This window comes from Poromitra crassiceps (assembly GCF_964638095.1).
Source record: "Poromitra crassiceps genome assembly, chromosome: 5".
NCBI classification, from domain to species: Eukaryota; Metazoa; Chordata; class Actinopteri; order Beryciformes; family Melamphaidae; genus Poromitra; species Poromitra crassiceps.
Genome location: NC_139642.1, coordinates 47,655,541 through 47,672,615, shown reverse-complemented (window position 1 = coordinate 47,672,615; position 17,075 = coordinate 47,655,541). Strand labels below are relative to the sequence as shown.

The 17,075-nt window shown below is 43.6% G+C and overlaps 2 protein-coding genes across 2 annotated transcripts; both read right to left on the bottom strand.

Annotated features, from left to right (window-relative positions):
- Window positions 1-2,882: 2,882 nt before the first annotated feature.
- On the bottom strand, window positions 2,883-8,052 carry LOC310776540 (extracellular calcium-sensing receptor-like; the record flags this gene model as incomplete). The annotated part of the gene is made up of 10 exons (XM_083636721.1): window positions 2,883-3,305; window positions 3,443-3,724; window positions 3,852-4,045; window positions 4,124-4,247; window positions 4,361-4,570; window positions 4,738-5,310; window positions 5,401-5,589; window positions 7,144-7,323; window positions 7,487-7,578; window positions 7,854-8,052. The coding sequence occupies 10 exons, from the start codon at window positions 8,050-8,052 to the stop codon at window positions 2,883-2,885; spliced, it is 2,466 nt and encodes an 821-aa protein (XP_083492847.1).
- Window positions 8,053-11,469: 3,417 nt separating this feature from the next.
- Window positions 11,470-15,324, bottom strand: LOC310776539 (extracellular calcium-sensing receptor-like; the record flags this gene model as incomplete). The annotated part of the gene is made up of 11 exons (XM_083636720.1): window positions 15,159-15,324; window positions 14,690-14,781; window positions 14,357-14,536; window positions 13,993-14,181; window positions 13,697-13,902; window positions 13,330-13,558; window positions 12,953-13,162; window positions 12,716-12,839; window positions 12,445-12,638; window positions 12,036-12,317; window positions 11,470-11,892 (listed from the first exon to the last, which is right to left on the bottom strand). The coding sequence occupies exons 1-11, from the start codon at window positions 15,301-15,303 to the stop codon at window positions 11,470-11,472; spliced, it is 2,274 nt and encodes a 757-aa protein (XP_083492846.1). The 5' UTR covers window positions 15,304-15,324.
- Window positions 15,325-17,075: the final 1,751 nt, after the last annotated feature.

Below are 17,075 nucleotides of genomic sequence, written 5' to 3'. Positions count from 1 at the left end.
TAACTTTTCTTCTCCTTCTCCTCCTTCTTCCTTAATCATGTCTTGGGCACTGGCACACTGGCCTTCCAATTTTGCTCCATTGGCCCTTGAGTGTCTGAGACTCCACTCCCTAGCTTTTCCCTTTCACACTCTGTCATATCATACAATTACTTTCCAACACAAGTTAAATAAATGATCAAATAAATAGATCATTAAATCAATATCAGTAAAAAAAAATTGTGACAAAAGACAAGACATGAATTTTGTCTTTTCCCTCACATCTCCATCAACAATGGTATTTCATGTCCAAATACTGTACAGTAGGAAAAGTCATGGAAGGACAACATTAGCTTGTATTTGCTATAGGGGAAGAATCATTTTATTTGGAGAGTTCAGTTTTTGAGACAGCTGTGCCTTCGGTTGAGGTTACTGCTGAACTGAATATCAGGGATATGGATAGTTTTGGATATGGATATGATATGATGTGCAAAACAATGAAAAATAATACATGCATGCACATACACACAGCCTCCTTTTCCCCTGTGTGCCACCTCTTCGTACATTTATAATGGGATGTAACTGCTTGTGAAATGAGCGGTGATGGAGGTGAGGAATAGCACCTGTGGCTGTGGGGTCCAGCCCTCCCCTGATCCCATCACTACCTCTTCGCCTACTTACTAACTGAATGTGTCTTACTCCCAGATGAAGTGACCACCTGCCTTCTTGACCCAGAGGCAATGGCCCAGGACTAATGGGCACACTAAGAGAAACAATATTTATCTCCCTCCAATTTTATGGTTGTGAACACGCCATTCACTATCCACTGTATTACAATAAAATACATGACTGACATCATCGTTTTGGTTTTGAAAAAATATATATATCACTATTTGTGTAAAATACTGTCGCAATAAAATGTGACGGGTGGTATGTGACAGGGTGGTAAATTTCAACCTAAAATGCCCACAGTTCTCCCTGTGGTAGAGTTCCTGACCTTACATGGTAGGCTATACCTTCAATTTGAAATATCATTTTCTTTGCATTAATAGTGGAAAAACCTTGAGTAAAAAACTGTTTTCCTATCTATTTTGCATTATGGGGTGTTTGGGTTGAGCGTGACGAACGATTTGACTCAAGTCGACTCGAGTTCAAGTCACCGTCTCAAGTCCTCATCTCTGGTATAAGTAACAATGTAGTATGCTGCAAATGCTAAGGGCCTCAGGCGCTATCCCTAAATAGCGCTTTGCGCACTGTTTGCGCATGCCTTAAGGTACGGAAGATAGCGTTCCGCCTTGCGCCGTCCGCCAGGTGTTCTGCCGAGTTTTGCTCCGCCGCCGAGCAGCAAAAAAAAATATCCCCACCTCATGGGAGCTACTTGTAATGATTTATACAGAAATGTAACTGATTCAAAGTGATATAATTGTCTGGTAGACGTGACCTCCCTGATTTCTAAGTTAAAACAGCCCCGAAATATGTTGGGGATGCAATTCTCGGCGGGCATGCGGAAACGTTCACGGCACCTGTCGCAAGCGCAAATTAGAGCCGTGCCAATTCTGCCAAAAATCTTCTGCGCCCCAAAATGCCTGCGCAAACGGGATTTGGGCGGTCTTAACTACCAGAATTATTCACAGGCATGGCCAGGCAAGGCTGGGCATTACGTCAATCAAAACCAATCAGATTCCCGTCTCGCAATGGTTGTTTGCGCGAGGTTGCCTCGCCGAGGCATGCAATATGCTAGAATTCTCTCCATGCGTAATAGAGTGTACTCACTCGTGTGAGGACAGAGTGAGCTTATTGACAGATCGTCTGTAGTGCCAATGACCCTTCGGGTTATGAAGGTAAATAGCCTATGTCCATTGTCCCACAAGTGTTCTCAATTCATTTCCCTCTTTGCGATGTGATAAAAGTTTCTCAGTGAGTTATAGTTGATTGCCTCACTGAATTATCTGCTAATACCCCATTTTAGCAGCATAATTTGATGTCTTGGCGTGGCAAGGCTGTGCTTAATGACATATCCAAAAGGATTTCCACTTTCCACTCTGCAAATACCTCTCTGCGCTGGGAGCGCATCCGTAATCTCCGTGCAGAGTGCCCAGCGCAGAGAGGTATTTGCGCGTAAGAGGTCCTTTTCAAAGCTCTTTATTGTGCGCTGCTGACGATAGGGTAACGCCATCTATCGCACATTTTAGCGCTGAAACGCCTGCTTTGGCATGGGGCAGCCAATGCCCAGTACAATTATCACAGGCATGCACTTGTGTCCGCCGCCAATTTGCATTGCGCATGGCGTTAAACAAGCGCAAACGCAAAATTAGCGCTTTTGGGAAGATAGAGGCCTATCTTCATGCATTATCTATTGGTTTTATTTTCAGTTGAATAACATTATTTTCTGACTTCAAAGGAACTGCTGGTGTGTTTTATTCAACCATGACAACTGGGAAATATATTTAATCAGAATTGGAAGCAACAGAGTCATACGTGAAAAGAAAATTAACTATAACTGAATAAATGCAACATGAATGAATCAAATTTTTAATTAACAGTATTTATTTATTTTTTCTTCAGGGGTAAACATGCACTATTTCATTAGAGTTGAATGATGTTGAAAGCAGAACTGCTGTTAATAGTAACACTAACAAGAGAAGCTCATATGTGGACACACACACACACACACACACACACACACACACACACACACACGCGCGCACGCACACACACACACACACACACACACACACACACACACACACACACACACACACACACATGAAGACCTGGAAACATCACAGTGCTATTGAAGTCTTCTTGTCCACTGAACAGCTCCACTGGAGCAGAAGGTCTCCAGCAGACAAAGGTATAGATTAAGCGTGACATACTATCACTGAAGAAGAACATGTGTTTGTCTGCTATCTGCCCATCAGGTGTTTCTTGGTGTTTCTCTCAGGCCTCAGGATGATGATAAAGCACTTTGGGGCAAAGATGCAGAGCAGGAGGCCATAGCTAGAGGCCAGGATGGCAAAAATCTCCACTGCGACAACGTACTTGCCCGGAGAGCTTATGTAAGCAGGCACAAAGGTCACCCACACCGCACAGAAGATCAGCATGCTGAAGGTGATGAGCTTGGCCTCGTTAAAGTTGTCAGGAAGTTTCCTAGCCAGGAAGGCCAAGAGGAGGCAGATACAGGCCAGCAGACCAATGTAGCCCAGGACCAGAGAGAAGCCCACCACGGAGGTCATGGCACACTCTAGGGTAACCTTTGACCCTTGGAAACCCAGGTCACGTTGAGGCACAGGGGGACTGAGGGCCAACCATACAGTACAGATGATAATCTGGAGGGGGCGGCGGGGGTGGGAATGAATGTGAACATATTTAAAAGTTATTAATTTATATGAAATGTAGTCAGTCAAATATAGATACAGCAATTGAGAGTCCTCAGCATATCAGCAATAAACAATATCCTCCTCACCTGTATACAGGTAAAGAGGCAGACACTTCCCCTCTGCTGGCCTGGCCCAAACCACTTTATCAGTGCTCCAGCACCAGGCCGAGCTGAGCGGAAAGCAGCCAGAACTACTATGGTCTTGACCAGGAGGCAGGAAACACAGAGGACAAAGCTGATCCCAAATGCTGCCTGCTGGAAGCGGCAAGACCAGACCGACGGACGACCAATGAACACCAGAGAGCAGAGGAAGCAGAGCTGTAGTGACAGGAGAAGCAAGAAGCTCAGTTCTGAATTGTTGGCTCGCACCTGGAAATGAGAAGAGGGATAATTAGATATAATCAGATTAACAGATAAAGGTCTGGTCAGTTAGATAAGGCAGTGTTTTGGATCTAACATAAAATATATAAAATATATTACTCTAGTCTAGGCTCACCACAGGAGTGTGACGGTAGCACAGGAAGACCACAAACACAGCTGCTGTCACCATGGCACCCGACACAGCAGCTATTGTCAGGGTAATGCCCAAGGTCTCATTAAAGGAAAGGAAGTCCAGTTGACGAGGGATGCAGGCAGTTCGCTCAACATTGGACCAGAACTCTGATGAACAACGCTCACACTGGAGGGAACCTAGGAGAAGACATGGATCATGCATACTAACTGTATCAATTTGTTGGTGGGAACACTTTGCTACAGTACTTCTCTCACCAGTTTCATTGCTAATATCCCCTTCAGCACACGGGATACAGTCAAAGCAGCAGACAGGTTCCCCCTTCCTGCTGGCCATCCGGGTACCTGGGGGGCAGCTCTCACTGCACACTGAAACAGGCACCTGAACAATAAACCAAACCTTCTCAAGCACAACATAAATGTCTTGTAAACATTCAATTTAACAGTAATTTATCATTATATAGCATGAATCAAAATGCTTTTCTATCCAACTACCTGATTGGACCCTGTGCTCCACTGAATAGCTGATTGGTTAAGGTGAAGATCAAACCCATCCACACGACCAATCAAAACAAGTTTGAGTGACCCCTCGGGGGTGGTCTGCCAGTTGACAAGGTCATACATTGCTGGAATATCAGCCCCTTGAAAGTAAAACGTTTCCCCCTGTGGAGTGGTGAAGTTCACCTTGTTCAAGTGCTGCAACAGCTGAAAGCATCCAAATGTTGTTAATGAAATAGTTCAATGTGAAATACTATTGTGTGGGAAATGCATTTAGACTTTAACAAAATGTGCAGAACTATTCTCAGCATTTCATTAAAACAGTACACGCTACGAGACTTAATGCCAACTTCAGAAGGTCTGATTCCATTTACCTCTATGGGGTTGATGTTTTGTGGAGAGGAGCAGGTGGAGCTGTTGCTTCTGGGAGGGCTGTCTTTGTCGGGACAGGAGAGAAGGCTGTGAAGGGCATGAGCTGCAGCATACACAGCAAGGTAAACATTATAGGTCACCCTCAGCTGAGATGTATCAGTAAAGAGATTCTGCACCCCCTCCAGGGACTCTGTCCCCCTGCAGGGGGGTAGGGGAACTGAATGAGGGGACCTGTTGGTAGGAGGTGAAGTAGAGACATTTGATGGATAGTCAGACCTTGGGAGAGGAGTTACAGAGTTGAATGACAAAGAGTGATAGGAAGAAAGAGGTGTGGCATGTATTTCTGTAGTTTCAGGACGACATCCAAACTGCTTTTCCCAGAATTCTCTTAATAGTTCATCTTCAGGACGATGAGATGGATACAAACTTCTGAGATAATTCTCAAATCTAGGTATAGCTGAACTTCGAATAGCCACACCAAGAACACCACATGCCACTTTAGAGAGGGCAAGATTTTGGAGAAGATCACCACTGGTGCTCCAAGCCTCACTGGCTAGAAACTGTCTGTCAGTCACCTGGAATGACAGCAAGGAGGAATATATAGCAAAAATAGTTGTGTTGATTTCCAAATTAGATGGTGAGTCCAGGGGGTTGAATATGCTTACATTTCTCTTGGCTAGTTCCAGGAATAACTGCCTCACATCTGTGTACCAGCAAAAGACCAGAATCACCCTTGCAGTTGAGGCCTGGATAGTGACTGCTGCTCGTCTGGCATCTCTCACAATCGTCTCCCTGCTGACAGTCTCTAAGAATGCCAAACACACTCCTGACCCCTGAACCTCCTTGTGAAATTCCTGAAATTTAGAGTTTAAAAGAACCATACAGTCAAAATGATTGAGCAATACTATTAATCTAAAATTGAACAGAAATCAGACACATTAATTACAAAATTGAAGATGCTAAATTTCCTAACGAAAATGTAATTGTGCTTGCTGTCCTCGCCACGCCCTGTCCCCTTGCAACGCCCCTGCATATGCAGCCCCAATCGGCAATGTGTAGCTATGACGTCTCTAGGCAGTTGCAAGGGTGTAGTAACTGGTTGCTAGGGTGTTTCCGGCTGGTCGCTAGGGTGTTTGTAGATGGTTGCTAGGGTCGACTAAGTAGTTATGGGCGGGCCTGTTTGAGTAGAAGCGGGTGAAGCCAAGGAATCCAGGGGCGAAATAATTTTGTCTGTAGACATTACAGTTCAAAAGTTATGGACCAAAACGTAAAGAGGGCTGTTATAGCCCCACCGTCAGGTCAATAGGTGTCATTTTTGCATCACAGAAATGAGTAAAAGTGGGACGAGCCAAGGATACCTGGTAAAATAGAATTTTGATTGTAGAAGGTACGGTTCCAAAGTTAAGGACTAAAACGTAAAGATGGCTGTTATAGCGCCACCATCAGGTCAATCGGTGTAATTTTTAGGTCAGAGTAGAAGAGTACTCTATGAATCTATGGACCCAATTTGGGAACAGTCGCCCTTATGGTTTGTGAGATACAGGTACTGGATGTTGCTATAGCGGCTATACGTGAAATGACAAAAAAATATTCCTATCAGCTCCGAGTACATCCCTGCACACCTGTACTAAGTTTGGTTAGCATCGGACGATGCATTCTAGAGTTATGGTGATTTTTGTGAAATAGGCCCCACCCACAGAAATTTGGAAGTGGATTATATCGCAACGGTGCGGTCTTTTCAAAAACCGCAAAATCGGTGTTGTGCAGGAAAGTCCACACATGATGTGTGCTTTGGTTTGGTGAAGTTTGGACAAAATTTGAAGGCGGAATCGCCAATTTCTTTTTGTTTTATAAAAAAAATCAAAATGGCAAAAAATCTAGTCAGACGGAAATGGGCGTGGCCTATATTAGTAGATGCGGAAGGACCCAAGGAATCCAGTGAATCCAGCATTTTGACTGTGGACACTACGGTTCAAAAGTTATGGAGCAAAACGTAAAGAGGGCTGTTATAGCGCCATCATCAGGTCAATTGGTGTAATTACAATTACTACAGACTAGTGCCACTTTTTTTCTTATTGTATTTTTTTTACTCTATTCAATTTAACTGAAAGCACAAACACCTGAATTGTCAGGCGACCATAGTCATTGTTTGCTACCACTGCCCCAACCCAAGTCCAATGGAAGCGTATGGCAAGCCAGGCCCCCTGAATTTCCTTCTGATATTGCTGAAATTTTGAGTTTAAAAGAACCATACAGTCAAAATGATTGAGCAATAATATTCTATCAAATTGAACAAAAATCAGACACATTAAGTACGAATTAATACACATTACTATACAGACTAGCTCCAAAAATATGTAATTGTATATTTTTTTAACACTATTAAATATAACCGAAAACACAAACACCTGAATTGCCAGGCGACCATAGTCATTGTTTGCTACCACTGCTCCAACCCAGGTCCAATGGAAGCGTATGGCAAGCCGGGCCATAGCCCGGGCTTGGTAAACATCACTGGGAATGGTTCTGAAGAAGTTGGGAAAATTACGCCTGTCACTCAGACAGGGACAGCTAGACAGGTAGCTGATCTGAGAGAAATAAATTAAAATGTTACATATTATGTTTTGTCACCACTGTATATCATCTCATCATTTTATCAAACATAATAACTTTTGAACTGTGAACAGTGTTTTTGATCTGCATATCAACTACGTTTTTCTGAGATTTTATTCCTGAGGTAATGAAACTCACTAAAGGTACAGAGAGAGGCCCAAGGGTCCTGGACAGGATTATGCTTGTTGTGGATGAGGCACCACCAATGACCAAAGGAACAGGGGGACTGCCTGGTGACCACATCAGAGGACATAGTTTTTCCCCTTCTTATCAGAGGACATAGTTTTTTTCTCCCTTCTTATCAGAGGACATAGTGGGAAATGTTAAGACAGCAGTTCATAACAAACACAGCACCCTACACTCAGTTTGGCAACTTGGATAATGCACATAAAACACGTCACTTTCTCAAAGACATTACCCTCTTGATGCTACCATCATTTCATTTTGTTTATGTGATAGAGTCAGTAGTATGTACAGTACACATGCACATCAAGCTGTACAGCACCTGTCCTCACTCCAGTTTGTCCACCTAAATGAGGGTGAGGGGCTGCTGAGTTACAGCTGTGGCTGTCTCCTCCAACCAGTGACAGTGCTCCTTGCAGGACCCAGGGGTGCCGGCCACAGCTGTCAAGAATATGGTAGCTCAGCCTCACGCCTGGCAGCAGAATGGCGTTACGATTGATTTCCTCCACAGCAAACACCATAGCGTACACATATTTTAACGACTCTAGCTCCAATCTGAGACCACAGGAGACAAGTAGAGTGAGAGGAATGGAGTTGATGTTTGAGTGCATTGTTAATCAGTGAAAAGATCAACGCAATCATTGTGGACACTATAATAAAAAATAATAATGAAATGTTCAACAGAGCAAAGTAAAAATGTCTGAAACAAACTACAGAAAAAATGCTACAAAAGCAGGGGGGTTTCTAGGGTCTGAAGACATTGGGGGACTTAGCCCAGCCCTCTTAACAGGTAATTGAAATTTTTCGAGCAATTTGAGATGAATACTGAAAAACTAGATCAGTGGCTCTTAAAGTGGGGTGGGGACCACCAGGGGTCCTTGAGAGGGGTCCAGTCAGTCCCCATAGCAAATTCATGAATTGTTAAACTTTAGTATTAGCCTTGATTGACAAACAGACAAGGAACCTATAAAGAAGGAAAAGACATCACTCATCACAGCGTTCAAATTTTTCAATCTGTAGAAGCATTTTTCAATCAAAGTTGAAACAGATACTGTACTGTATGATGGTCCCAGGCCTGCCCCATTCACTTGAATAGAACTGTCCCCAAAGTCTAGCCCCAAAGCAAAGTTTGAACGCTGTTATGAGAGTGATGTCTCCTCCTATATAGGTTCCTTGCACACAGAGAGGAAGCAAATTGTTGCATTTCTGATCAACTACAGTATATCATACCATGTTATTTGTGAGGGGTTTAAAGCATGAATGGCCCCACATAGATCTGGGGGCTGGGACTATTTTTCTAAAAAGAAAAGAAAGAAAGGGAGAAAAAAATAGATCTGGGGCTATTCATAAAACATTCGGGGCTATAGCCCTCAATGCCCAGGCCTAACTACGCTTATGATCAAAAGTATGTCCTATCTGCTTCAGACATGCATGACACAATCCCAACAATAGAGTTAATAATGCCTAATAATCAGCATTGTAAATGAAATACAAGCATCACACAAAACGGCAAATATATGCCATTTGTATTAGTCAAACCTGAAAGTGCAGATAATGTGCTTTCAGTCTATACAGTAGAATAAAACAGTAAATACTGTGATAAGCAGTTTTACCCAGTGCAAGGCTTGTATTGTGGTGGCTTAATGAAGTCCTGGGCTATAACTGACGGCAGGTAATGAAGGTTAAAGAGGCCGCCGATAACCACATCTCCATCCTGGAAGAGCCCCTGCTTGCTCTGCTCTGTTAGCACACCCCATCGAGAACACATCACCGACTGAGCCACCTCCAGCCCCACCTCTCTGCCCACCACCCCCAGAAGGAGCAGGTATGGGGCTGAGCAGGCCCACCGAGTGAGGAGCCAGGAGAAACAAGACATATGGAGCTGTTGGAGGCGGAATATAAATCAACCTGTGGAATAAATTCAGTCTGCTTAGCATGAATTCAAATCAGAGCTACATCACATTTGAAGATGGAACACATCAAGTTCTTCATTAATAGTAGTCAAACAGAGGACCTCACACAATTCAACAACTCCTGTTATCAAAACATCAAAATTATTTCCAAGATGTATCCCAGCCTTATGTCATCCACCTGCAGAGAAAAAGTGTTTAAACAGCTAAACAGATTTTTTTGTTAAGATACTTCCATCACCATCATGTATAACACTAAAACTGAAAATGGCATACCCCCTACGACATACCCCCCTGCTCTCACAACTCAAGTGTTGATATGGGTATTTATAATAGCTGTAAAGCCTGCAGTATGGCACGAAGATAGTAAACAGGATGACACATGCGCACAACCCCAAATCACTCCTCTCAAGAGTGAAGGTGAAGCAACAATAGTGATTAGTGTCTGTGTATGTGTATGTGGTTGTGGTGGTGGTGGGGTGTGTGTGTGTGTGTGGGGGAGGGGGGGGGGTGTATGTATTTACACCATTATTCTAAATGGCAGATATGTGTCTGTTTCTGGATTCATATATTGCAGTTTCTGCAGCAAGCGGGAGACAAGAATAAGATTAAACTCGTGAGCACATTACCCGGAGGAAGTGACAAGATGTTCTGTTCGTCAGGCTAAGTAGGGCCATTGGATGTAGCGGGATAGATAGATAGATAGATAGATAGATAGATAGATAGATAGATAGATAGATAGATAGATAGATAGATAGATAGATAGATAGATAGATAGATAGATAGATAGATAGATAGATAGATAGATAGTACTTTATCCCTGGAGGGAAATTCTGACATTACAGCAGCAGTATCAGTGGCAGTAACACACATAACTTATAAAAACACCCAAAGAGGTAGGTGTCGGTGAGAACTTAGAAACTTAGAAAACATATATATATATATATACTGTATATATATATATATATATATATATATATATATATATATATATATATAAAATACCTTAGTAGATTACTACCATCTAGTGGGCATCACATGGTAGCTCAGTAAGCAATGAAGTCCACTCTGACAGCCAGGAAAATTGGAATATAGAGAATGAAAGAAAACAAATGCCCCCACAAATCAGTACTTTGTCGCCCCCCCTCCCACCCACGCCACCCCACCCCCGATGCCCGCTGAGCATAACCGGCTCTGCAACAACTGGGGGTCCCCCCATGGACATGATCCCCCCCCCCCCCCCCCAATGGACATGATCCCCCCCCCCCCCCCCCCCCATTCCATTATATACTGTATCACTTAAACTTTGGACATTTGCTAGAGATTTCAGATTTTACATGGACATTTTCCGTGATGGACACTATTGTTCACTTCGCGCTCCTTAAGTAGCCATGATTGAAGTAAGGCCTGTGTGGGAATAAATCACCAATTCTCAAGTCCCCATCTCTGGTAAAGGCAACAATGTAGTATGCTGCAAATGCTATATTTTCATGCATTATATATTTGTTTTATTTTCAGTTGAATAAAATACTCTGACTTCACAGGAACTGCTGGTGTGTTTTATTCAACCATGACAATTGGGAAATATATTTAATCAGAATTGGAAGCAACAGAGTCATAGTGAAAATAAAATTAACTATTACTGGATAAATGCAAAATTAATGAATCATTTGAAACATTTAATTAACAGTATTTATTTTTTATTTTTTCGGGGGTAGACATGTATTATTTCATTAGAGTGTAATGATGTTGAAAGCAGAATTGCTGTTAATAGTAACACTAACAAGAGAAGCTCATATGTGGACACACACACAGACACAATAGTAACACTAACAAGAGAAGCTCATATGTGGACACACACACACACACACACACACACACACACACACACACATGAAGACCTGGAAACATCACAGTGCTATTGAAGTCTTCTTGTCCACTGAACAGCTCCAGCAGAAGGTCTCCAGCAGACAAAGGTGTAGATTAAGCGTGACATACTATCACTGAAGAAGAACATGTGTTTGTCTGCTATCTGCCCATCAGGTGTTTCTTGGTGTTTCTCTCAGGCCTCAGGATGATGATGAAGCACTTTGGGGCAAAGAGGCAGAGCAGGAGGCCATAGCTAGAGGCCAGGATGGCAAAAATCTCCACTGCGACAACGTACTTGCCCGGAGAGCTTATGTAAGCAGGCACAAAGGTCACCCACACCGCACAGAAGATCAGCATGCTGAAGGTGATGAGCTTGGCCTCGTTAAAGTTGTCAGGAAGTTTCCTAGCCAGGAAGGCCAAGAGGAGGCAGATACAGGCCAGCAGACCAATGTAGCCCAGGACCAGAGAGAAGCCCACCACGGAGGTCATGGCACACTCTAGGGTAACCTTTGACCCTTGGAAACCCAGGTCACGTTGAGGCACAGGGGGACTGAGGGCCAACCATACAGTACAGATGATAATCTGGAGGGGGCGGGGGGGGGGGGGGGGGGGATGAATGTGAACATATTTAAAAGTTATTAATTTATATGAAATGTAGTCAGTCAAATATAGATGCAGCAGTTGAGAGTTTTCAGCATATCAGCAATAAACAATATCTTCCTCACCTGTATACAGGTAAAGAGGCAGACACTTCCCCTCTGCTGGCCTAGCCCAAACCACTTTATCAGTGCTCCAGCACCAGGCCGAGCTGAGCGGAAAGCTGCCAGAACTACTATGGTCTTGACCAGGAGGCAGGAAACACAGAGGACAAAGCTGATCCCAAATGCTGCCTGCTGGAAGCGGCAAGACCAGACCGACGGACGACCAATGAACACCAGAGAGCAGAGGAAGCAGAGCTTCAGTGACAGGAGAAGCAGAAAGCTCAGTTCTGAATTGTTGGCTCGCACCTGGAAATGAGAAGAGGGATAATTAGATATAATCAGATTAACAGATAAAGGTCTGGTCAGTTAGATAAGGCAGTGTTTTGGATCTAACATAAAATATATAAAATATATTACTCTAGTCTAGGCTCACCACAGGAGTGTGACGGTAGCACAGGAAGACCACAAACACAGCTGCTGTCACCATGGCACCCGACACAGCAGCTGTTGTCAGGGTAATGCCCAAGGTCTCATTAAAGGAAAGGAAGTCCAGTTGACGAGGGATGCAGGCAGTTCGCTCAACATTGGACCAGAACTCTGATGAACAACGCTCACACTGGAGGGAACCTAGGAGAAGACAGGATCATGCATACTAACTGTATCAATTTGTTGGTGGGAACACTTTGCTACAGTACTTCTCTCACCAGTTTCATTGCTAATATCCCCTTCAGCACACGGGATACAGTCAAAGCAGCAGACAGGTTCCCCCTTCCTGCTGGCCATCCGGGTACCTGGGGGGCAGCTCTCACTGCACACTGAAACAGGTACCTGAACAATAAACCAAACCTTCTCAAGCACAACATAAATGTCTTGTAAACATTCAATTTAATAGTAATTTATCATTATATAGCATGAATCAAAATGCTTTTCTATCCAACTACCTGATTGGAACCTGTGCTCCACTGAATAGCTGATTGGTTAAGGTGGAGATCAAACCCATCCACACGACCAATCAAAACAAGTTTGAGTGACCCCTCGGGGGTGGTCTGCCAGTTGACAAGGTCATACATTGCTGGAATATCGGCCCCTTGAAAGTAAAAGTGTTCACCCTGTGGAGTGGTGAAGTTCACCTTGTTCAAGTGCTGCAACAGCTGAAAGCATCCAAATGTTGTTAATGAAGTAGTTCAATGTGAAATACTATTGTGTGGCAAATGCATTTAGACTTTAACAAAATGTGCAGAACTATTCTCAGCATTTCATTAAAACAGTACACGCTACAAGACTTAATGCCAACTTCAGAAGGTCTGATTCCATTTACCTCTATGGGGTTGATGTTTTGTGGAGAGGAGCAGGTGGAGCTGTTGCTTCTGGGAGGGCTGTCTTTGTCGGGGCAGGAGAGAAGGCTGTGAAGGGCATGAGCTGCAGCATACACAGCAAGGTAAACATTATAGGTCACCCTCAGCTGAGAGGTATCAGTAAAGAGATTCTGCACCCCCTCCAGGGACTCTGTCCCCCTGCAGGGGGGTAGGGGAACTGAATGAGGGAACCTGTTGGTAGGAGGTGAAGTAGAGACATTTGATGGATGGTCAGACCTTGGGAGAGGAGTTACAGAGTTGAATGACAAAGAGTGATAGGAAGAAAGAGGTGTGGCATGTATTTCTGTAGTTTCAGGACGACAGCCAAACTGCTTTTCCCAGAATTCTCTTAATAGCTCATCTTCAGGACGATGAGATGGATGCAAACTTCTGAGATAATTCTCAAATCTAGGTATAGCTGAACTTCGAATAGCCACACCAAGAACACCACATGCCACTTTAGAGAGGGCAAGATTTTGGAGAAGATCACCACTGGTGCTCCAAGCCTCACTGGCTAGAAACTGTCTGTCAGTCACCTGGAATGACAGCAAGGAGGAATAAATAGCAAAAATAGTTGTGTTGATTTCCAAATTAGATGGTGAGTCCAGGGGGTTGAATATGCTTACATTTCTCTTGGCTAGTTCCAGGAATAACTGCCTCACATCTGTGTACCAGCAAAAGACCAGAATCACCCTTGCAGTTGAGGCCTGGATAGTGACTGCTGCTCGTCTGGCATCTCTCATAATCGTCTCCCTGCTGACAGTCTCTAAGAATGCCAAACACACTCCTGCCCCCTGAATCTCCTTCTGAAATTCCTGAAATTTAGAGTTTAAAAGAACCATACAGTCAAAATGATTGAGCAATAATATTCTATCAAATTGAAAAAAAATCAGACACATTAAGTACAAATTAATACACGTTACTACAGACTAGCTCAAAAAAAATGTATATATTTTTAACACTTTTAAATATAAAAGAAAACACAAACACCTTAATTGCCAGCCGACCATAGTCATTGTTTGCTACCACTGCTCCAACCCAGGTCCAATGGAAACGTATGGCAAGCCGGGCCATAGCCCGGGCTTGGTAAACATCACTGGGAATGGTTCTGAAGAAGTTGGGAAAATTACGCCTGTCACTCAGACAGGGACAGCTAGACAGGTAGCTGATCTGAGAGAAAGAAATTAAAATATATAATGTTTTATCACCACTGTATATCATCTCATCATTTTATCAAACATAATTTGAACTGTGAACAGTGTTTTTGATCTTCATATCAACAAAAAATTTCTGAGACTTTATTCCTGAGGTAATGAAACTCACTAAAGGTACAGAGAGAGGCCCAAGGGTCCTGCACAGGATTATGCTGGTTGTGGATGAGGCACCACCAATGACCAAAGGAACAGGGGGACTGCCTGGTGACCACATCAGAGGACATAGTTTTTCCCCCCTTCTTATCAGAGGACATAGTTTTTTTCCCCCTTCTTATTAGAGGACATAGTTTCCCCCCCCCCCCCCCCCCCTTCTTATCAGAGGACATAGTGGGACATGTTAAGACAGCAGTTCATAACAAACACAGCACCCTACATGTCAACATGGATAATGCATAATATACATAAACACGTCACTTTCTCAAAGAGAAGAGACATTACCCTCTTGATGCTACCATAATTTCATTTGGTTGTGTGATAGAGACACCAGCATATGCACATCAAGCTGTATACTGTACCTCTCCTCTGCCCAGTTTGTCCTCCATACACATCTAAATGTGGGCGAGGGGCTACTGAGTTACAGCTGTGGCTGTCTCCTGCAACCAGTGACAGTGCTCCTTGCAGGGCCCAGGGGTGTCGGGCACAGCTGTCAAGAATATGGTAGCTCAGCCTCACGCCTGGCAGCAGCATGGTGTTACGATTGATTTCCTCCACCGCAAACACCATAGCGTACACATATTTTAACGACTCTAGCTGCAATCTGAAACCACAGGAGAGAAGTAGAGTGAGAGGAATGGAGTTGATGTTTGAGTGCTTTGTTAATCAGTGACAAGATAAACGTAATCACCGTGGACACCATTATCAAACGTAGGTCCTATATCTGTTACACAATCCCACCAACAGAGTTAATAATGCCTAATAATCGGCATTGCAAATGAAATATACAAGCACCACATAAAAAGGCAAATATATGCCATTTGTATTAGTCAAACCTGAAAGTGCAGATAATGTGCTTTCAGTCTATACAGTAGAAACAAACAGTAATAGTAGAATAATACAGTAAATACTGTGATCAAGGTTTACCCAGTGCAAGGCTTGTATTGTGGCGGCTTAATGAAGCCCTGGTCTATAACTGAAGGCACATAATGAAGGCTAAAGAGGCCACCAAGAACCACATCTCCATCCTGAGAGAGCCCCTGCTTGCTCTGCTCTGTTAGCGCACCCCACCGAGAACACATCACCGACTGAGCCACCTCCAGCCCCACCTCTCTGCCCACCACCCCCAGAAGGAGCAGGTATGGGGCTGAGCAGGCCCACCGAGTGAGGAGCCAGGAGAAACAAGACATGGATGGAGTTGTTGGAGGCGGAATATAAATCAACCTGTGGAATAAATAAAATCTGCTTAGCATGAATTCAAATAAGAATAACATTTGAAGAGGGAACACGTCAACTTATTCATTAATAGTCAAGCAGAGTACCTCACAACACCTGTTACCAAAACAATCCCATCAAATATTTTCAAGATGTAACATCCCAGCCTCATGTGATCCACCTGCAGAGAAAAAGTGTCAGTTAACTGCTAAACAGAAAGAGGTTAAATGTTCAAATACTTCCATCACCATCAACACTAAAACTGAAAATGGCATCTTAACTATATGACATAGCCCCCCTGCTCTAACAACTCAAGTGTTGATATGGGTATTTATAATAGCTGTAAAGCCTATGGCACGAAGATAGTAAACAGGATGACACATGCACTCAACCCCAAATCACTCCTCTCAAGAGTGAAGTGAAACAACAATAGCGTGATAGCAAGCGATTAGCGTTTGTGCATGTGGTTGTGAGTGTGTGTGTGTGTGTGTGTGTGTGTGTGCGTGTGTGCGTGCGTGCGTGCGTGTGTGTGTGTGTGTGTGTGTGTGTGGGAGGGGGGGGGGGGGGAAGCAGCTGCACCATCTGCACCATCAGCAATAACAGACACCATCTGCACCATCAGCAATAACAGACCATTTGAATGAGCCGGTCCTGTACAGCAGTGTTTCTCAAACTTTTTTGGCTTCAGTACCCCCTTTCCCTGATTTCTGAATCCGAGTACCTTACCCAACTACATTTTGCTTAGAAAATGGGAAGAGAAAACTTTACCATAATGCAATGAATGAATGATGACCCACATTTTGACGAATATAACATTACAAATTAGGAAATTGAGTGAAAGAGTTGCAATTAGTGCCTCCTGAGCACATCCTTTTTACTGATTCATTTATTTTCATAAGTTGTTCTTACATTTTTCCATTTTCCCCTTTCTCTCAAGTGCCCCCTGTAGTGCCTCTACGTACCCCTGAACGCATACCACAAAGGCTTGGTCCTTTGCGCGGCTGACCCAGGTTCAAAACCGACCGGCGGTCCTTTGTCGCGTGTCACCCCCTCTCTCTCTTCCCACCTTTCCTGTCGGCCTACTGTCCTATCTTATGAAGGCAAAATGCCACAAAAAGGAACCTGTT